The 23,014-nt window shown below is 39.0% G+C and overlaps 1 protein-coding gene across 3 annotated transcripts in view; it reads left to right on the forward strand.

Annotated features, from left to right (window-relative positions):
- LOC121521870 (centrosomal protein of 128 kDa) overlaps positions 1-23,014 on the forward strand; it is a 95,157-nt gene that overhangs the window by 21,834 nt on the left and 50,309 nt on the right. For 2 of the 3 annotated variants that reach the window (XR_005992896.1, XM_041806047.1), the window contains exons 12-16: positions 104-175; positions 469-654; positions 5,129-5,317; positions 9,645-10,106; positions 19,773-19,937. Coding sequence is in view for 2 of the 3 variants with exons in the window: in XM_041806047.1 (XP_041661981.1) it covers positions 104-175; positions 469-654; positions 5,129-5,317; positions 9,645-10,106; positions 19,773-19,937 (1,074 nt within the window). In the remaining variant the exon portion in view is untranslated. The remainder of the gene's footprint in view (positions 1-103; positions 176-468; positions 655-5,128; positions 5,318-9,644; positions 10,107-19,772; positions 19,938-23,014) is intronic. The other variant, XM_041806048.1, reaches the window with a different exon arrangement.

Consider the following 23,014-nt stretch of genomic DNA (forward strand, 5'->3'; position numbering starts at 1 on the left):
CGCTCCTCAGTCTCTTTCACTCTCTCCTTTCTGTCTTTTTTCTCCCATTAGCAGTGTAAGCGACACATACACGACCTTGACCTTTCTTTGTTCTCTGCACCAGGAATTATCATCAGACCTGGCGCGGCGGGAGCAACAGCAGCTACGAATGCTTGAACAGTTGAGGGATATACAGGTATTTTTATTACTGGTTATTGCATCTCACTCTAATTCATCACAGGTAATTTAATTCAAAGGCTTGGAACAACGACAGGCACTTTTTATAATGACAGTTCAGTTTGGAATCATAGTGTGTGTGGGTTTGAAAAAATACTGTTAAGACTTGAATAACTTACTATGTAGTCCTAATAATCCACAGATTTATGTCTGCAAGACAAAAGGATACACCTTGTGGTTTAAAAACATGTGGATTCAGTTTATAACAAATGAAACTGTTTTGTTTGTTAACTAACTCACTCTACATCTCAGAACCAAAGGCAGGCAGAAAGGAGAGAAACAGAGGCCTTACTCCAGGAGACAACAAGGAGCAGAGATGAACTAAAGACCAGAGCCAAAGAGGCCGTGCAGCAGTGGAGGGCAAAGTGCAGGAGGCTGCAGAAGGAGCTAGAGGACGAGAGGGCCCAGGCTGTATTTAATACTGACAAAGCTTCCCAGGTCAGTTAACAAAGATGCATTATTTGCACAAGTGTAACAAGGGTTGCACCAGCCATGCTGAGGGGCTGTCCACATGGAAACGAGTTAAGGGGTATCTGCAAAAGTATTTTGTCGCATCGGTGTTTCATCCACACAGAACTGGTGTTTTGGGAGCCTGAAACACTACTTTTTGAAACCAGGTGTGAACGAATTTGTATACGCCACCTGTTTCATTTCGGCGTGCACAACCAAACACATCTTTTATGTCATAGCGCATTTAACTTAACATTTGCGATTCCAGCAGACAACAATAACAATGGCAGATTACATGATTGTGTTTGTGCTGCTAAAGCTACTGAGCTTTTATGATTCTGACAGCAAAATCTTCTGCTTCTTATCTTCCACCATGAGCAACAAATGGCTGTGGAGAGCAGCATATGCCACATGTTATTAGATCCACTGTAGAGTACAACCAGAAGGGCAGCCAGGAGAAAGTTTTGGGTGCGCTTGCCCCATAATCTTCTGCTCTGTATCTGGTGCATTTCTGTTGCGGCGTTACAGCGCCACTTACATGCCTGGCATATAAAATACAACGCTTTCAGTCACTTTGTATGGTTTCATGCCTACACAGACATTTCTTCATAAAATGCCGTGTTGACGGAAAACTTTTTCAATACAAAACTGAAAAATATTGTTTTTGTCTCCATGTGGACAAGGCCTTAATTTCTAATTTTGGATAAAGTCTGTGTACTTCTAAATGCAAAGGTAGATCCAGCTTAGATGGATCCAGCATAGGAATGGGGTTCAAGTTCTTTCTTAAGCCAAGTTCAGACCAAAGATTCCATTGTAGAACATTGCTAGGGATGGTTGCAGTTGTCTGAACTGAGCCATCACAGCTTGAAACTTTCCTGCCAGTCAGTTCAGCAAATCACAGACAGCTGTTTGTAGGTGGTTGCAAGCAGATAAATGTAACATGGGAAATGGAAGTCTTGTTTTGAACAAAAAATATTTATTCATATAGAATATTCATATTAATGCTGGAAATTTTGGAAATAAGGGCATCTGCTGTCAACAAATATTTTTTCAAGAGGAATATTCATATTCATGCTAGGAATTCTGGAAGTGAATACATCTCCCTTTTTAACTTTTCACATGGATATTTCAGCCCATAAACACTCCTGTTCCCTCCATAAGTTGTGCACATAAGCACTAGATATATGAGCAAATACACAAGAATTCCATTTTTGTAGGAGCTAAATTTATCCATGTAAAATCTATTATTCTCTACAGACATCTTAGTTAGAACAAGATTGAGTTAGCAAAGCATTTTTGTGTTTATTTGCTGTGAAATTGGTCTGCCACCCTATGATAGTGATGGCAAGGGGGATTTAGTCATGAATTACCCTTGTGCACCCTTAAACAACTAAATAATACACATTATCATGATGACAAAAACACAGAAAATCAGTGAGTGTGGGGTACTGTCATTGTTGAGACAGATTTATTGTGCAGTAGCTCAAGTGTTAAATCTCTTTAGGGCAGCAGGTGGCCTATTTCTCTGATAAAGGCAAAAAACCATGGTGATAGGTTTGTAAATAATAGGGTGATTAGTAGTAAGTTTAATCCCAGACTGCCTCTCCTGCTCTGACTCAGAGCCAGGCAGCCATTCTCTGGCCATAGTAGACAGTAATGTCAGGGTATAGGCCTAGTTCTGGTGTGCTTGTCTTTTAGTCACTCAAACCAGGTGCCGCAGAAACTAACATCTTTGCCTCCTAAACGTGTTTAAATCAACATATAGCTTGTCCTCAGTACTGCATGACTAAAATAAGTGAACTGTGTCAGTGTCTCTCTTAAAACAGCTGTTTTATTCCCTGCTCTCTGCTATCATAATGTAAAAATTTAGTGAATTGTCTGAAGATGGACACATTGTATTTCTGCTGAATTTGTCATAATAAAAATCTCAGCTTCTTATGTCAATGAGGTCTTTAATTTTAAGGAGCAACATTTGGAAATGGAGTGCATTCAGCAGCAACTAAAAAATCCCATGAACGAGAAACAAACCATCACATTACTCTTAGGAAATGAAATATTGGGAATAGGGAACAATTCCCAATGGGAACAATTAGTCGATGTTCGATTAATTAGTCATTAAGAATTTGGTCGATCACAGGGAATTTAGTCGATCTGATGTTGGCATTTAATAAAGAGACTAAACACATCTTACTCTGCATTGCACAACAATATCTACCATCATGACATTGTGAATGGGACCACGCCTTGTTTATGTTTAAGAGCCCTAGGCTTTCGAAGGGTGAAAATAAATAAATCATTGAGAAACACACTCATTAATTACCTGTTTTTGTTATTGTTTTTTGTTTTTGTTTTTGTTTGTTGGCAGGTTTCTTCCAAACACCCATCCCTAATTGGGAAGCCTCAGTCAAAAAAATTAAACTCAGACTTTTTAGCCCTAAACCATCCTGCCATGACCTGAATTTGACAGTGGCTCTGGTGGTTTAAACCTAAAGATTAAAGGTCCAGTAAAGCAGAAAGATGAGTTGTCCATTCAGGTCTTAGCTTTTTTAAAATTTTAATAGAGGATTGTCTTTGTCTTAAGCTGACAAGGCTTCAATGCATTAAATGGACACACCTAGATTATCATAGAGCAGATATTACTGCCTCATTTTTCATTAGTTTGAAACTTAATTTTACATACTTTGAGATGTTTAAAGACTGAAATTTTGGCCTAGTGGTTAATATCACAGTCATCTGTCACTAACAAACCTGAAATACATATTTTTTTTATCACTTTACAGAGACTTTAATGTCAGCCATCTTTCCACAATAACAAAATGCAGTCTCTACAACTCACTGGCAGTTGGCAAATCAGATTATTTGTGTTTTACTTTGCAAACACAAATGCACTGGACCTAGGAAGGAATAACTTTATAAACAAACTTGTGCTATTTGTTATAGCTGTTTTTTGTACATTACAGTGTAACTGGCGGTTTGTCTGTGCCAAGATACCAATCAAAACTGCTCAGTAGTCGACTGCTTTCTTGTTTCTGTTGCCAATAGTTATTTTGGCTCCTCTTTGAACAAAGCAAAAGTTCTAAGTCCTTGCAAAGAATCCAACAAAAGTGAAACAGACATAGTTGGATAATAGTGGAGTTTATTGAGAAGTTATCAGCTGGCACTGTTTTGTACCTTCAGCTAAAGTAAGAGTCAGCTCTACTCACTGGCTCCCACCAAGCCTGTCTCCAACAATCTGTGTGCTGCTGTTGGCCCAGTGATTGGCTCGCCAGCTGGCATCACTGTTCACAACAGCTGACTATTTTGGTTGGGTTTTCTTTGCAGTGGACTTTGGATCATGCTTTGCTGCTTTGACAGTGTGTTCTAAAAGGTAATCAATAATGCCTGTACTGAAATGTATTTCCCCATTCCAATAGTGGAATGATTTGTAGGCACGCCTAAGGCAGCAAGAAAACAAAATTTCTCTCCGCCAAACTCTCCCTGTAGTTCTTCAACACTGACATCAATGAGAGGATGGTGGAAACAAACCAGGTTTTCACATCTTTCTACAGCTATACGCACCATATTTGAAAGTATTGTGAGAAAATGTTCCCACAAAAATCTTCTAAAGTGTTAGAATTATAATAGTTGTTGCTTTTGGTGTTACTATGCAGCAGACATCCCCTCTTTGTTACACTATGATATGGAGAACCCCAAGATAAACACAAACACCTAAACAAAACAATGAGATACTTCTGCAGTCTTTACACTGTACAGTTGAACCACTGCTTTAATTGATATTAATGGAATGGAGGTTTTCATGTCATACTTCAGAATAATGTGTTCTGAAAGAACTTTATAACAATGTAACCAATTATAGAGGTAAGAAGTTCCTTTGCAAGGTATGTTACAGCAGTTATTCTTATTAGAATCATTAAAAGAGTACTATTATAATAAGCTTAAAAGTCAGGTCCCTGTCATTTTCATTCATTTGAACTGAGTGAGTCACCTCCAAACTCACAGTCTGCAGCCTCCCTCCTAACACACACAGAGACAGACCCACTCCCACCTGGCATACTCAACGTGACACGAATTAATTACAAAATCATTTCTGCCCCCTTAATGAATTAGGGGAGAGAATCAAGTGCTCAATTAAATGATTAGGTTCTGAGCTACAGCAAAGTCTTTGCAAATTCCAGTCAAAGCCAGAGTATTAGAAGCAATCTGCCTTGAACAGACCTGACCATTGTCCCTTATCAGGGAGCTGAGTGCCAGCATTTTGCTATCAGTGCGAGAGCTGGTTCTGCATATGTTTCTCTCCCTCTGTCTCTCTGTCACTCTTTTTCTTCCTCTCATCATTATTGTTACAGCTCCTTTTTTACACCATCTCCTGCCTCCTCTTCATTTGTCATTCTTCATTTCCTCTTCTGTGTCTCTCTCTACTAACTCACTCTCTCTCTCTCTCTCTCTCTCTCTCTCCCTCCAGGCAGCCAGAGAAAAGGAGAGCTCTCAGGCCCAGCTCAAGGCGCTGAGCCAGCAGACGGAGGCGGCCCGCAGGGAGCTTGCTGAAACTCTAGGCCGTTTGGCCCAGCGCGATGAAGAACTCCACCGCAAGGACATGGAACTGTCCGAGACCCGCCAGCGCCAGTTGTCACTGGAGCAGGAAATGCGGGAGGTAGGGGGTCAAATACCCAGAAATAGAAAGGTGTCTGAAATCACCAGGGACAACAGACGACTTTTTCTGTCCTAAACTTTGAGAACTGTGGTTCAGGTTTCATTGAGAAATCAGTGTACAGTAGTGTTCTTTATAATTCATAAAATTAGAATCCATACAGCCTTATGCAAGAGGATTTATAAGGACCAGTTTCAGTGGCCTTTTCAGCTGTTGCTGCTGTAAGTAGTCATTCTGTTAGTCATTCTGAAGTCATTATTTTTTTGGTTTGATGCTGAAATTGCACCCTCTAAAGAAAGTTACAGGTTTTGTCATGATTAAAAGCAGTTATATCCTCTGAAGTTTTTTTTATAGCTGTTACAAAGCCACCCACCACCACCACAGCACACACCTTTAAATACGGCCCTATGATTTCCACATTAACAGAATTGCAGATGGAATTGCAGAGCTGGCCAATGAATGGAATCTACTATTAAACACAAAATAAAATGAAGATGGACTTAGATTGACTGAAATGCTGTTTTTGTGAGAAACAGGAACATATATTAGGGGAGAATATTCTGGGAGGGATCACTATTATGTGGCACAGCTCGTTTATCTCTTACTAAAACCCGCCAACCCCTACCAAACAACACAGGCAAGCATGTGGAAGCGGCTGCCTGAAACACCAGCAAACACTACATAACTAAACACAGGGCTGTACAGTGCAACAGAATGCCCCATGTACTACAAGAAAACTGGTTCATGCTGCTGCGTGTCTCCACTCGCCAATAACGAGTCTCTGGCTGGTAAATTTTTAAGACCACTCACTACTGTGGTGAGTTATGTTTTTTACCAGCAAAAAATTCATTTTTTTGTTACTGGAGAACAATGCTGGTATCGGCTGGTTCCCTGGCAGAGTAAGGCCGAGATGATCTTTGGTCACGTAAGTGCATTAGTCATGACGTCATTCACAACGCGCTGAGGTGGATAGCTGATTGTTACCGTAGCTGTACCTCCTTGCAGTGTTGCCAACTTAGCGACTTTGTCGCTATATTTAGCAAGTTTTCAGACCCCTCTAGCGACTCTTTTTCAAAAAAGCGACTGGCAACAAATCTAGCGACTTTGTCTGGTGTTATTGGAGACTTTTGAAGACTCTGACATGAAATTATCTTTGTAGTGCCTCTTGAGCAGCAGGCGTTGCCGTGGGCCCCTCCCCGTCCCAAAGCACTGACAGGCAGCCCACTCCTCGCGCATTAGTCCCTCTCAGCTGCGGTTAGAGCAGGAGATCCTCACGCCTCCATGTCCAGACTATGGATTAATCGTGCTGTGAAGGCACCTTGACAGTTTTTTCTGTTGTTAAAATTTTTAATCGTGATTAATCTCACAAATTCCACAGTTAACTCGAGATTAATCGCAAATTAATCACACTTTTTTTTTGTCTATTCTAAATGTACCTTACAGTACTATTTCTCAAGATTTAAAATACCCTTATCAATACAAATGGACAAAAATGCTTTCTTTATGCAAATGTTTGTTCACGTCAACAACCCAAAACAACAACAGTTAAAGTCCAGATAATTCTCTAGTCTGTGCTCAAAGACACTGAAGGCTTCAAAAATATGCTGAGAGCATAACATGGTAAACTCAAGCCACAACAGATGGAGATACTGACCTTAATGTAACATTACTGAATAATACCACAATGTAGAGTCAAACTTTAGACTTCTAGAAGTTAAATCCTCTGTTCTCAGCAGCTTAACACTGAACAACAGATCTCATCATCACACATGTACATAAAGAGCATGGTCAGTGAAGTTTAAATCACTCAAAGATCATTCCTGATCCTTCACACTAAAGCAGAGAATTTCAGCCTCACATGAGGGAAATAAAGGCTCACATAAACATCCTTTTACATCCCTTTAATTACACAACAGATCACTGGGAGAAGTCAAGTCTCTGCTGAGAGCTCAGCAGTAAGGCACAGACACATCTAATGGTGTTTCACTGTTCTGATGTGGTCAGACGTGAGTTAGGTGGACACATCTGCCCTACTCAAGAGAAAAAGCAAGTTATTACTTAAAAAATGTCTGCTATTATTTATCATATTTTTACTTTCAAACTAAAAAATGCCCAGATTTAAAATAAATGCTGACAGTAAGAAATTACTGTCATCAGTCCAGTAAATTTACTGGAATGATGTCAATAAACACACATGTGAAGCCGCTTTTCAAAACTCATGAACACACAAAGTAAAAGAAGTCTCAGTTGAGAACCTTTAAGGTGTTGTAAGAGGACTTGACTATCTTTTCATTCTCCAGATCATAGAAGAGCTAAAACCATTTTTTTCTTCCTAAATAAAGGAGACCCACAGTCTAATAATGCCTTTTAGCTTATATTATGATGCTCTACAGAGCTCATTCATTCTCAGGCTCACCTCTAACCTCTGCTCCCCTGTCACACACCAGCCTCTGCTGCTCTGTCTCCTCCTACCCATGATGCAGCTGTATATTCACCAGCGTCAGACCGTCTCCTGTAGGAACTGCAGAGTCTTTGACACTTTTGCAGCGTCTGGATTGACTTTTTTTTAATTTATTTATTTTTTTAATTTGGAGTTTATTTACAGCTCCAACCGATCATCTTAGTAGTTTTGTTTTTTTCCGAATTCTTTCACTTTCAAGCAGGAGCTGCGTGTGGATGGGAGCAGGGAGTAAACAGACCTTAAGGAGACGTGATCGGACCAGTCAACAGTCAGTATAAAGGGTCAGCGCAGCTGTATTGCCGGTTCATAGCAGATATAAATAAATGAATAAATCATGCTGGCCCAAAAGTGCGTCGGCACACCGGAAAATGCCCGGTATTCCAGATAGCGTGTTCATCCCTGCTTACGGTGTTGTCAGAGCGTCTCCATAGTACACAAACCCAGCATGGAGGGGGCGGCTCTCTGCATTAGCGGCGTGCTCGGCTAACGAGTGGTACGGGCTATTTAAGACGAACTCCTGGTAACTCAGTTCATGCTGACAGTAGGAGAAAATAACTTCAGTTTTATCTGACATGATATGAAAGCTGAAGCTGCCATTCAAAAGTCTCTGTCCTTTATCCAAAGTGTTTGTTTACAGAATTAACATGGTACCACGGCCTTGTGCTGAAACTCTAAAGTACAGTATAGTCAAGCACAAGCTTCATGTTCTAATGTGGGCCATATTTCATTTTATTTTTGGAATTTGCTGCGGGCATCAGTCAGGACCAGTGTATTTATGGATGTACTCAAACACTTAAGATTTTAAATTGCTTAAAAAATTGCATTGAATAAACAAAATTAAAAGAAAGGCAGATTAAAAGAATTTCAAAGACACGCAGAATAGACACAGAGGATAAACACTGGAAAGACAACAATGTTAGGAATACCTTGGAGGCCAGGCTATACAGCATAACAGATGGGTATAGTTTTTCTATGTAATTCAGCATGTTTTGGGTATAAATGGGCCACAAAACAATGTTGGCTGGCACTACTGAAAACTTTTGAGGCATTTGTACTCAGAAAGCCTCTGTCCTTTTCTCACTATTTTGGAATGGAGGCTTTCGTCACCAGTTACGTGCTTGTGCATTGCAAAATTGTGACAAAAGCACAGAGGCTTTCTGGGTATAATATAAAATGCTTCAAAAATGTTTTTGGAAGTGCGTACATTTGAACCAACGTTGTTTTGTGGCCTATTTTTTTACAAGAAACTTATAGAATTCTGGGGAGAAACTGTACTCATCTGTTATGTTGTATAGCCTAGAGTCCTGGCAAATCCAAAATAAAGGCTAATGCCATTTCAACTGCAAGGTACTTCATATGACTCAACTTCAAAAATACTGAAATATCCCTTTAAAGAGAGACTTGACAGCAAACATCTCTCTCTGCTTCAGGATAGAAAGCTGTGCAGATTGCCCACTAATTTGTTGATCTTCTGAAACCCTAATTTTATAATCTGTATCACAACTCCTTCTCAGTGGTCCTTTAACTTCACCAACTTTTGAGTCACTGTGGTCTGGATGATCACTCTGTCTCAGCTTGAACTAAAACTGTAAATGACAGTTGTCATAAGGTACAGAAGCTATATGGAGAGAGATCTTTGTCTATTGTTGCGAACACATTAGAGTTTGATAATAGTTGTCAAGAGGAAAAACTCTGTATTATGCTCAGGCCAATACAATACTGGCACTAAAATCCCAGTTTGTTATTTGCCATGTTCAAAATTTTTGCAAAAATTCTTTTGGCACACAAAATTTCCATTTTTACTTTGAAAGGCTGTTAAAGTGAAAAAACCCAGCTCTGATCATCACCTAACAGCTTTCTCTGGCCCAGGTGAGGGAGGCCTCAGCTGCCCTGGAGGAAGAGATTCAGCGGCAGACTGTCATCCAGACCAGACTGAAAGAAGAAAACCAGAAGCTGGAAGAACGAGCCGACACACAAGCCCGCCGTTGTCAGAGAGACCAGGACGCACATGCTGAGCTCCAGGCTGCCCTGAAGCAGATGACCTCAGCCCATGCACAGCTTGCCCAGCGGTTGGCAGAGGGAGAGAGCACCAAGAAGGAGCTCCAACAGAATGCTTTGGACCTACAGGCCAAACTGACAGCAACACAGGAGGAGCGGTCGGCCCTAGGACAGCAGCTGCAGCTTCAGAGAGGAATGCATCAGAAAGAACTGGACAATGTGAAGAAGATGATGGAAGACAGCAGGACAAACAAGGACAGAGAAGTGCAGGACGTGCTCAAGCTCTGCCAACAGGAGCGTGATGAAATGCAAACACACCTAAAGGAGGTTAAGGTAAGCCCTTTTCTGCAGGACTACTCATGCATAAATATACACTGACCGTGTGAGTTTGTCATATTGGGAAACCTTACTCTCTGATTGATACAGCTCTTTTCTGTAAGGTTTGTGGCTTAAGCTGACAACTGGTCAGCTTAGTTTTGAAAAAGCACTTTAAAGAGCTGACTTGGCCAAAATCTATGATCACTGAATTCCTGAAGTCTGTATTGTTAGTCTTGCAACTGGTACAAGAAATTAAGTTGTCATATCAACACTTATTGCTGTAGATTGAACAGAGACTAAAACTCAGTCAGCATTTGCTTTAGATATGCTTACAGGTGGATGTTCCTGTGTTTGGGGCATTTAGAGTTTGACAACGGCCCCGAAAGGGTTTGATAGCTGCCAAAATGTGTGATATAAATAAACAAAAATGCACATAAATCTAAAAAACTGTTTTACCCTTTTACAAATGAGGACAAAATTATTAGCCCCCCTAAAAAAATTTCACTTTCTAAAAAAACAGGGAAAGGAATTTTTAACGAAGCTTTTCCAAACGTCCTAGTTTTACCTTACGTGCTAAAATTATTTTGCTTTTCTCACAAAATTATTTCACAAATCCAAAAACTACCAGGGTCTATATTATTTGCGCCCCTGATGCTAATAGTCAGTTGTGTCTCCTTTTTGCTGGATAACAGCCTGCAGTCGTTTGTTATAGTTTTCAACAAGTCTCTGACATGTCTTCTGAGGAATCCCAGCCCATTCTTCTTTGGTCAGTCTCTGAGGGTCGTCTGGTTTTGATGGTCTTCTGGCATGGACCTTGGTCTTCAGTTCACCCCACAGATTCTCAATGGGATTCAGTTTAGGGCTTTGTGCAGGAGGTATTTCTTCACCAGGAGTGATGAATGTTTTTGGTGTTTGTGGAAGACAATGCGATGACCCAGACCCAGTTTTGCTACATATCCTTTTTTCTTCATGAATTCTTCCACCTTCACAAGATTCCCAGATGCACTGAAGCATCCCCACAGCATTATTCTCCCACTGCCGTGTTTATCTGTGGGGACAGTGATACGCCTCTCCCTTCTTTTTCCAAATGTAAGTGCCATCTCTTTGGCCAAAGAGCTGTAGTTTGGTTTCATCTGACCAAAGGACACACTTCCTGTATCAGAATCTTTCTCCAGGTTCTCAAAGTGTCTCCTGCAGTAGTGAAGTTTTCCTGGTCTGCAACCTCTCAGTCCATTCCAGGGCTCTAGTGATTTTCTTCTTTGAGACTACAATTCCTGACTTGGCTAAGTCATTCACTAGTATCTTAGCAGTTCTGAGGTCTTTGGACATATCTCTCACTAGTTTTCTTTCAAAAGTCTTTAAAATCTTTCTTTTCCCACCTCTGATTGCACTGTCCTGGACTGTGTGGCTTTCTTTGAATTTCTGATGCATGACACATAAAACAGATATGCCTACTGCTGAATCGAACAGTTTGTGTGGGCTCATCAGGAAAAAAAGCCCTGAAGTCAGGGAAACGGCTCATGGCGCTGGTCAGTCCGTGGGACTGTGTGCAGTCATGCAACCAAAATATCAAGAATGTCTGAAATACTAGATAGAAGCAGCTGATCAGACTGTGATCAGCTGTCATTTCCTCCTGTGCACTGCTCAACAAATGATACACAGCCAGGCTGAAATTTTTCAAAGGAGATGAACCGTTCAATAATCAGGGCAGAATCTGCCTGAAATCACACGGTGTACACCTGGCTTGCACTCCGAGCTCTTTTTGAGTTTCTCTGCCACTGTCAATAACTTTCAACATTCTTAACTTCTTTACTTTTTGAATAATTTAACTCTATTTAAATATTTTAACGATGTAATCAGATGGGGAGGTTCTGCAGAGCCCTGCTACTCATGCAAACCTCAACCTAGAGACTTCATCTAAAATTTACAGCTGTTCTCTCTCCTCTCCTTTTTATTTTCATCAACATCTTTATTGTTAAATGTTCACCATCGTAATAATCATCATCATGATGATCATGTTCATCATGATCATCATCATGATCATCATCTTCATCCTCTGCTTTTATTATAGAGCAGTTGTTAATGACATTTGTTCTGTGTTCAATTTTAAGTGAACTCAGTACTATGGATGGGTGATATGGACTAAAAAATTTATCACGATGTTTTGCTGTATTTATTGCGATGACAATATAAATCACAATACAAAAGACCACCATTCAACACAACTTTTTTGGCTAGGTAAAATGTATCAAATGGGCTGCTTAACTACACCAGCTACATATAAATATAGATATATAAATATATCTATATATAAAAATATAAATAGATATCGATTCATGTAGGGATATTTTAGTTAAGAAGAGAAATTTAGTTGGAAATAGTACAAAGAATGTTCCAACTTGGCACATTATTAAAAATATCAGGGCTTGCATTAAAAATTGACCCTAAACTAGAAGTATTTACATCACTGTTTTACCTCCATGTGGCCAATTCTAGATATGGCCTCTTTTGTCCAGTTTGCCTCTGTCTTTGTTGTGTTTAAATCCAAAATGCAGTCTGATATCCTCTTTTAAGTTTGGAGGTTCCTTCAGTGGATCAGAGCTGCCAGGCTCCACCACATTTGTTTTTACAGAGATAAGTCTCTTCTTGCTCTGTCTTTCCTCGTGTAAACAGTGGGGCTGTGCATAACTAGTGCCGCTGTGAAACGGAGGAATAAGGGGTCGTAAAATAAAGCACACTGCAAATTACCGTTGTCTGCTGTACGTCTGATTTCCTCTAACCAAACCATTTCCAGATAACGGAGGTAGCTCCTCGTTTAACAACAAACTCATTCTGTTTCAACTCCGCTTTCCGTTTGTTATGCTTCTGCATGTGAGTTATGAATGCAGTTGATCACATATGTGTGCGTGACGGTCGCAGACACCTGCATCATCAACCACAGTTTCTTGTTATTATCGTTGAATGCCGTTTTCTCATTGTGGAAAGTTTTTTTCGCGGTAGATCACAAACGATAAGATATCACCCATTCCTACTCAGTACATTAAAACCTGTGTTTTGAGATTTTTCTCTGTTCTTCATATTCAACTGTCCCTATTTATAGGCTTTTACAGTTATTTATGCTTCTGTCTACCTGTTTCTTTGTACATCTATTTCTAATTTGTCATTCATGTTGTTTTATTTTTCATACTTAAGTTTACCTCTTTTGAAGACATAAACACCTTTCTCTTGTTTAGTTTAATCTACTTTCAAGCTCTTTACAACAAGCCTTTTTCAGAATGTACATCAAGCTTTCAGATTGTCAGGCAGTGCAGCTTATTATACCTACAGCTTTTAAGCAAATTTCACATCTATTTACACCTTAAGCAGTGTTTTGCAGTGCATTTCAGCTTTTGGTATTCCATATAAATGCAGAATGTGACTACAATTTGTTTTATGATTTCACTTAGCTTGTGAACATAATGTTTGTTTGAAGTAGCTTAAGTTAGCTATCAGCTGTTCTTACACTGAATGAGTCCATTGTAGTACTGAAAAGATGCTTTTTGGATTAATTTGTGATTCAGGAGAAGCATGTTGAAGAAAAATATTGTGTAAAACATTTAGAACAGCAGATTTACAGTGCATTAAGAAAGTATTTAGACCCCCTTCACTTCTTCAGTATTGTCATGTTTCAGCCAGATGCTATAGTATTTTAAATTTATTTTATAATTTTTTTCTTTTATTAATCTACACTTTGTTCCTCATACTGACAAAGTGAAAACAGAATGTTAGAATTTTTTGCAATTATGAAAGGTAAAAAACCCCTGAAATAATAACATTAACATAACTATTCAGACCCTTTGCAAAAACACTTGAATGTTTCTACATCTTGACTGGAGTCCACATGTGGTCAATTAAATTGACTGGACATGATTTGGAAAGGCACACACCTCTCTGTAGAAGGCCTCACCAGTGGCAGTGCATATCAGAGCAAAAACCAAGCCAAGAGGTCAAAGGAACTGCCTGCAGATCTCAGAGAGAGGATTGTTGATTTGGGGGAGAATTTAACATGGATATAATATCCATGTTAAATTTTTAAATAAGGGACCCCACCCCCCCAGGAAACATCCGATTCATCGATTAAGCAAGAAAAATAATCATTCGATTCATCAATGATTGAAATCATCATTTGTTGCAGCCCTAATTCACAGCGGTAGAGTTAAAGCATTACTGATAGCAGGTCTAACTGCATCTCAGCTTTGCACAGTAATCCTGACTTTATCACCCATGTTAAAGTTGAAATGTGTTGGTTATTTTTATATATTGTGGCCACTTGATGCTTTTTTTGTACTCTTGCCTAAAAGTTGACATCCTTAAAGCCAGAGTATTTTAACACCAGGATTTTGTTTCTGTTGGGCAGAGCCATATTAGCATTTTTCCTCTACTTTCCATGCAAAGTGATGCTAAACGGGCGCTGCCTTTAGCTACATATTCATCACACAGACATGAGGAGATATAAATCATTTAGTAGAGCACCGTAAGAAAGCAAATGTGTCCAGAAATGTCAAACTGTTCCTTAAATGTACCTACAGGCTCCTTTAACACTCCTAGTTTATGTATCAGATGTGACAAATTAGTCAAATCTTTAGAGATGTCAAGGTCATAAACCAAGCAAAAAAAAAATCAGGTTTTCCTCGCACACAGGCATGGATCACAGAGTACCGCACTCTAATTGACATTTTCACTATTATTGGCACAGGCTTCAAATCCAGCACGGGGTAACATGCCTCAGCCACTAAACATCTGGCATATTTCCGACTCAGCGAGGCACAGACAAAACTCTCATTTAGACTAATTTTCTTCATCGGCCGCGCCTGTGTCCTCTGAGTGTGGGTGAATTGAGGATAGCTGAGCTCTTAATGGTGTGTGGTGCCCCGTGGATCCTCATTGGCCATTCCCAAGCTCAAAGCGTGAATATTTAAAACCCCTGATATCAGACCTCAGAAGTCTCATCAAGGAGTGCTCCAGATAGGGGACTCCACTTGACTTATTCTCTAAGCGCCCTACTCCCCGTTCCTCCCTTCAGTATCTCCAATGATGAGCCCTTATGGGTACATTGTTTCTTAAGGGGCATGGTCCTCCCTGATACGGTTGAGTTTAGCCCATTAGCTGTGCTGAATGGCATTAATATCTGACATAGCTCATTGTAATGGTGCCATTTCCGAGCACGGTGAGGACAAGGGCATTTGCTAGAATGTTTTTAAGTAGTAGCCTACGGGTACTGCAGATGTCCCTAAGAAGCCCACCCAATATTCACATAGCATCGCCGGAAGCCTGTATTACAGTTTTGATACAGTCAGCTGTCAGAAAAATCTTAAAATATTCTGATTTCTTGTCCTTGTCCTCTCACTCGTGATTTCTCCTCCACTCTATCTTCCTTTGCTCTGTCTCTCTCTGCCTTAATCCCTCTCTTTCTGCCTCCCTCCAGTTCTAATTTTGCATTCTCCATCTGTTTTTTTTCCTTCTCACTTCCAGCAGTTCTGCTTTTTCTCTTTTTTTCCTTTGTATGTGTCACTCCCATTACTCCAAGTCGTCAGTCGTTGTTTTTTTCACTTCACTGCATCTTGAGTTCAATGATGTGATCATTTAAGATCAGAGGCTAATCTTTACGCTTTTAGGCTTACCTTTGCGAGTCTCAGACAGATTTAGGTATAGATTCCAAGCATGATTTTAAAGTGTTGTCAAAGGGATTTACAAGGGATGCAGGATATTGAATTTTTGCTGATACCTTATATGCCAATTTTCCAAACTCATTTACGTATACAAGGCGGATGTTTATGTTAATTTAAACAAAATGTTCCTCCATTATTTTCTTGTTATTTAGATTCTTATTAAGAACAGAGCCAGAACGTTCCACATCACAACTTTGCCACAAGACTTCCTGTTCCTTTTTTTTTCCAGAAAAACAAAACCAACCAATCCAAAAAGATGTATGCAACACAATAATAATAATAATAATAATAATAACAACAACAATAAATAGATAATCAGATGTAAGTCCTCAGCCCTCGGGACATTTTCACAAAACGCACACCAAATAAAGATAAATATATATAGGCTTACATACAGTGCTTAACAAATGAATTAGACCACCACCCAAAGTAAGGCTTATGCCACAGCTGCCCTAAATTAACAGCATTGGTAATTACAAAATCATTTTTTGTGTTTCTGCAATAGTTAATACACCAATATGTAGAAGCTCTTTAACCCAAATGATATTTCAACTCTGAAGTATATTTATTGTTATACATGAATTTTCAAATTTACTGATTTACAAAAAAACTGAAAAAATAGTAAAGCACATAATTATTTCTTGATTAATATGTCAAATTATAGTTATTTACTTGCATTCCTGAACAGAAAAAAAGTTTTAGTGGTTGAATGTTATGCTTGATTCATTTCTGACTTCTCAGAGAAGCCCAGTAAGCCGGCTCAAATTTTGGTATAAAAAGGTGAATTCAGTTTGAAATTCCTCATTCCTGTTCAAAATGGTAAAATGTGGAGAGCTCACTGAAATTGAAAGAGTCTGGATTAAAGCACTTCATGATGCTGGATGGTCTTTCAGACAAATATGACAGGTGGTCTAATAAATCTGTTAAGCACTGTATCTTTGAAGGTTTTGTACCATTCAGCACTAAATCCATCAGATCCTGGAGATTTGTTTGTCTTAAGTCTTTATATTGCGTTTTCCAGCTCTTTGAGTGTTACTTTAGTCAATATTGCTGTATTTTGTTCATCTGAGATTACAGGAAGTTTCAGGGAATTTAGGAGTGGGTCTGCATCTGAATCTCCTTTACTGGTCTTTTCAGTGTATTGATTTCTATAGTAAGATTAAAAACAGCCTTAAATATCTTGGATTTTGTGCTTTACTTGTTTATTAATTGGATCTTTAATTCTGATTATTACTCTATGTTTGGAGTTTCTTTAGTTTTTAAGCCAAAATTTTTGTAGACCTGCCCCCAACTTCATAGTATCGCTGTTTCATGAATAACAATTTCTTCTGTATTTTTAGTGAATAGTTCATTTATTTGGCGTTTAATTTATGTAATTTTTTGAGTAGTGTCAGCATTAACATTGTGTTTATTTTTCCTTTTTAGGTTGTATAATTCTTGTTCTAGTTTGTTAAATTTTTCTTGCCTAAGTTTCTTTAAGTGTTCCGATCTTGCAGTTATTTTCCCTCTCATCACTGCCTAACTGGCCTCCATTATTTTTAATGGTGCTTAGTTTTGATGTGGTAACACCCGATGGTGGTTGTAGTGCATCTGAAAGCATCCTCATTTTCTATTGTCATTGCATATATGTCAGACTTAAATGTTTCAGATAATCAAACTAACTTTAATATTAGACAAAGATAACTTGATTAAATACAAAATGCAGTTTTTAAATGATGATTTAATTTAATAAAGGAAAAAAAAACATCCAAACCTACCTAGCCCTATGTGAAAAAGTAATTGCAGGAAGTGGTCCAGGTCCTGAAGCAGCAAAGAAGCCCCAGACCATCACACTACCACCACCATGTTTGACTGTTGGTATGATGTTTTGTTTTAATGAAATGATTAGTTAGTTTCACTCCAGATTTAAGGGGACACACGTTCCAAAAAGTTCAACTTCTGTCTGATCAGTCAAGAAAATATTTCCCAAAAGTCTCGGGAATCATCATCAAGATGTTTTTGTCAAATGTTAGGCCCCACCCACACAGAGACAAATTCAGGAGGATATGCAAAAGTTTTTGTTGTATCAGCGTTTCATCCACACAGAAATGGGATTTTGGGAGGCCGTAAACACTACATTTTGAAACTGGGTCCCAGAGTGAACAAATCTGTAAATGCTTACCGTTTCGTCTCTGTGTGGACAGCCAAGTGGGGAATGATTTTTTCACCTATAGTTGCAGTCAAAATTATTCAACCCCCATTGCAAATCAGGTCAGTTTTGTAAATTTACAGACTTTTAGCTGTTGCAATGAACAAATAAAACAAAAGGAATTGAAATAGCTAAACACAACTCATAATTAAATTGTTTTTCCCAAATTCAACTGAAAATGCAACATGTAATGACTTCTCCAGTCTCAAAATTATTAAACCCCTGAACCGAATCCCTCACAACAGCTTTAATATGTAAAACCCATGTTGTTTCATGCACAGCTGATACTACTAATCAAGGACTCCATTTGTTGCAGCAGGTTTGATAAGCTGGAACACATGAAATACCTTAAGTGCAAGGCCCTTCCAGAGTGTCATGTTTGACTGCGTGTTGGAAATATGGCAGAGTCAAAGGAATGGTCCAAAAAGTCAAGAGAAGATTAATGCCCTTCACAAACAAAGAATGGGATACAAAAAGACAGCAAAGGCACTGAATGCTCCTAGAGACACCATCAGAAGCATAGTTCGCTAGTTTAAAGTTAGAGGTTGGTTACAGTACCTTGACAGGGCAGAAAAAGGAAGCTGTCAATGGTTACAACCAGATATCTGAGAAGGCAGGTTGTGTCAACACTGGAGTGATTGCATAAGACCTCAAGCAAAACTTGGTGGCAACAGGGACTGAGGTTTCCATGCCAAAACGCCAAGACCTGCACCACTACTGACTGAAAAACAGAAGAAAGTCAACCCAATATGCTCAAAGTCATATAAATAACCCACAGAGGTTTTGGGATTCTTTTCTGTAGAGCGAGGAAACAGAACTGGAACTTTTTGGCAGGTTAGATTAGTGGTATGTCCGGAGGAAGAGGAATGAAGCATATACTGAAAAGAACACTGCTCACATCTAAGCATGATGGTGGCTCGGTGATGCTCTGGGGCTGCTTTGCATCCTCTGGCAATGGAAACCTGCAGTGTGTGGAAGGCAAAATGGATTCACTGAAGTATCAGGAAACCCTAGGAGGAAACGTCATGCCATCTGTGAGGAAACTAAAACTTTGGTGTCATTGGACCTTCCAACAGGACAATGATCCTAAGCATACTTCAAATTCCACCAGGGCTTTGTTGTAGAAGAAGTCCTGGAAGATTATATAATGGCCATATAGTCGCCTAACTTGAAGAAGGAAGTTGCAGCATGCAGACCCAAGAAAATTACTGAACTAGAGGCAGTTGCACATGAGGAACGGGATAAGATTCCAAATAAACCGATTTGCAATGGGGGCTGAATAATTTTTTATCACTGCTGTAGGTGTAGGTAGGTTTGATGGCTTTTTCCCTTAAAGAATTAAATAGTCATTTACAGCATTTTGTATGTACTGAGGTTGACTTTGTCTAATATCAAAATTTGTTTGCTGAACTGAAATATTGAAATGTGAAAAATAGGCAAAAAACAAGAAATGAGGAAGGGGGAAAATAGTTTTTCACAGCACTGTACTTGTAAGGCTATTATCTGCCTATACCGAAGTCATGCCAATATCCTGCATCCCTAGCCCAGTTTCTTGGCCCTGAATGCTCTCCATTTGTTCAGAAAATCACATCATCCTTACCTATACCTGCCAGACATGGTTAAAGATGCTTTATTTGTTGTCTTTTGCAAATTTAGCTTGCTGTGGTTGTGATTCACAAAGCTGCACCATATAAATATAAACTGCATTTTTTTCAGCAAATAAATGATCAATTCTCATCTGAAATGATTTCCTGTTTATCATTTCTGAAACAAATCCTCTACCAGGCAGAGGCAGCATCAGACAAGGAGCTGTGTAGGGCACTGCGCATCAACTTGGACAGGATGAAGGATGAATGTGATAAGCTGGCAGCTCAGCTGAGCACAAAAGACGAGGCACATGCACTCCTCCAGAGAAAGCACCAACTACTCAAACAGGAACTGGATGACAAAGTAAGCACTGCTTCCTCTGCCATGTTTTTCAACCCTATGACTAATATTGAAAGATGTAATACTCTCAATAAGGACAAAGTATCTGCTGTCATATTAAAGATATCTGTCCGCAGGGGAAGTTTTCAAATAATAGTGTGGAGTTTTTAATTAACAGATAGACATAGTTCAAGGGAAATTAAAAGAGTTGAACTTTGCAGACACGAGTGCCAGCAGCAGCAGCAGCTATAGTTCTAGTTTAACAGAGGCACCCTCCTGACTGAATGTGTGGAGTAAAACTGTTTTTTGAATGCTTTTCTGACTCTTTTTAAATGGATTGAAAACTGCAGAAAGAAATGTTTCCTGGGCACAAAAAGAGTGTGTTTCAGATGCTTTTTGTTGTGGGATTATTTTATAAGAACTACATGAATTAATCAAGAAATACTCAAAAGAACTCTCTTTAAACAATTGAAAGGCCTTGGCAGAACAAAAACGACAGGACAGACTCACAGAACACAAATATGCTGTCTGAACTTGAACCGTTAATTACTCCTTTGCAAAAAAATGCATTTACTCCACAACAGCAACCCAACAACAATACAAGCTTTTGACATTGACCCACCTTTTCTAAAAAAAAAAAAAAAAAAAAGGTTAGAGATAAAAGAAACTGAAGCTGTGGGAAGCTTTTATTTGATTTATAAATCACACATCACCAAACACCCTGGACTAATTGAAAAAGAAATGGATTCCTCTGTGTTTTTGTAATTGAGCTTTTGTAATGAGCCATTTTGTGTTTTAAGAGTTGTAATCTATTGAATCTTTTTTAATAAATGTTGCTGTATTTATATATACTTCATGATTATATTGACAGTACTAGGCCGAACCTTTAGGCATATTTTGGCCAGAAATTGAGGCTGAAACGAGGCATGGATGTGGCGAGTAAGCCTGCCTAAGAGCACTGTGGGACAGGAAGGAGAATTGGCACAACCTTGATTGCACTCTAAATGTCCTTACATATTACCAGGGGCATGGAAAAATAATCTATTTGAAAAATAAAGTCTAAACCTTTAGGGCAGAGTAAGGGGTGGCTGTGCCACAAAATTATTTATTCTTAACCTCATTATTATGTACTGAAATAACAGCTGACTCAGTTGACTAGCATGCGCTTGCCTGTATTCATATAATACATGTGATTACAGAAATAACTTGAGGTCATTGTTTTGGTCTTTTTTATAACAATAACAATTAAAGGAACCCAATTGTTTAAGCCTAGCCTTTGCAATATCCAAATACCCATTCTGTCCAGACAGCATGCAATGGCTATTTAGTGAGGTGAACTGAAAATAAGTTCACAGGTCAGGACGTAAAGACAGACTTTTTGGGGTCAAGAGACAACCTTTTCTCCCCCTTGCTCTCCACCTGTAACAGACACTTAGATTAACGTGTGCATTTTTATGAGAAGAAATGTATTTTGCAACTGATGAATAAAACTGTCGGAGGCAGTACCTATAGACTGTGAGAGACAGCGAGAAGTTGAGATACTCAAAGCACCACTTCAGCACAAACAGAAGTCTGTGGCTATCAGCCAAAATTGGAATCGGCACCGATTTCCTTTATTTTGGGGGATCGGTGATCGGCCGATACTTGTAAATAAGATCGGTGGATAAGATCGGTTTCATATGTACCTCTACCTACTAAAATGTGAAAAATGAAAGACTAAAGGAACTGAAATAAATTAGTAGTTTGGACAGCAATGCTCTAAACTTTTCATTTATATTTGAGAGAACTACCTCATGTGCAGTTAAAACAACAAGTTTGTATTGTTTCACGGGTAGTGTTCAGTGTTTTTCAATAAAATAAGAATGGTACATTGAAGGTGTATGCTGTCAGTTACAAAAAAAAATCGGTATTGGCCAAAATCGGAATCGGCAGGTCAGGCTTTTTAAAGATCGGTGATCGGTGATCGGCCAGAAAATTGCGATCGGTGCACCCCTAGTTTAATCCCTATATTGTCACAATATGTGGCGCCATGGATGAAGAAAAGTCAACGTTTGGAGTGGAAAACCACAGGATTTTACCTGAAACCACACATCCTTTGCAGAAAGTATAAACCTTTTAACGTAATAATGTACTCACCCAAGCAAAAAATCATGGAATTATGTGAAAATGAATGACAGATTAAGCCCAAATAAGGAAAATAATCAGCTCTTTTGATACTATTCCTGCATAAACTCAAGCAAAACTGTTGCATTGTATGTGGACATTACAAGCATCGCTCTCTTTCTGTGATAGTCTGAATAATGAGATTTTGTCCGGACAAGGGCTCAGTGACCAACAAATCAGACTATCTGACTAGATGGTTTAAGTCCTAGTTTCCTGGCATCTGTTTGTTTGACTTTCTGATGAAGGCTTGATGCCAAAACATGACGATGTGTTTTAAAGTTTATGTCCGTTATGGCTGTGAAAATCAAGGTATTTAACTTGTTAAGTGACCTTGAGTTGTTTTAATCTCTTTGTTGTGTTTTTCTTTACTTTTAGTGGTATAAGAGACAAAATAAACAGCTTAAATTGCCCTTGAATGCAAGTCTGTGCTTGGTCTGGCTGTTATTAATGACCAATCTGAATTTATTTTTTGGGGACATTCAGCAAAACTTTATTTTGATTCAAACTCCCTTGAGGAGTGAAGCTGGTCACAAAACTGACTGAAGTTCTGATTCCTCTATATGACCTACAAAAGCTAACAACGACTACTATTGTCATGTCTCATCATTTCTAAATATGAATCTTCTTCTCCTGTTTCCACTGTGGTGCAGTAGGTGTCTGGTGAAGTGAGTTAAAGAATGCTGCAGAAACAGCCTTTGTTTACATTTCCCAGAAGAAATAAATCATGCTAGATGATACATTAAACTGTCAGAAGAGAGCAGGAGGTTTTTTTTTTTATATGAAAACACCACCTACACATAAAGCCCAGATCAACAATGAGAAAGGAGCCACTGCTTTATCCACAGGGGGTGCCAAAAGTAATGGCACAAATCAAAAAGTCCTCACAGGAGCTTTAATATATCAAATATGGCAGCAACAAAAAACATTCATAACACCAG

Source organism: Cheilinus undulatus, linkage group 14 (genome assembly GCF_018320785.1).
Source record: "Cheilinus undulatus linkage group 14, ASM1832078v1, whole genome shotgun sequence".
Classification (NCBI taxonomy): domain Eukaryota; kingdom Metazoa; phylum Chordata; class Actinopteri; order Labriformes; family Labridae; genus Cheilinus; species Cheilinus undulatus.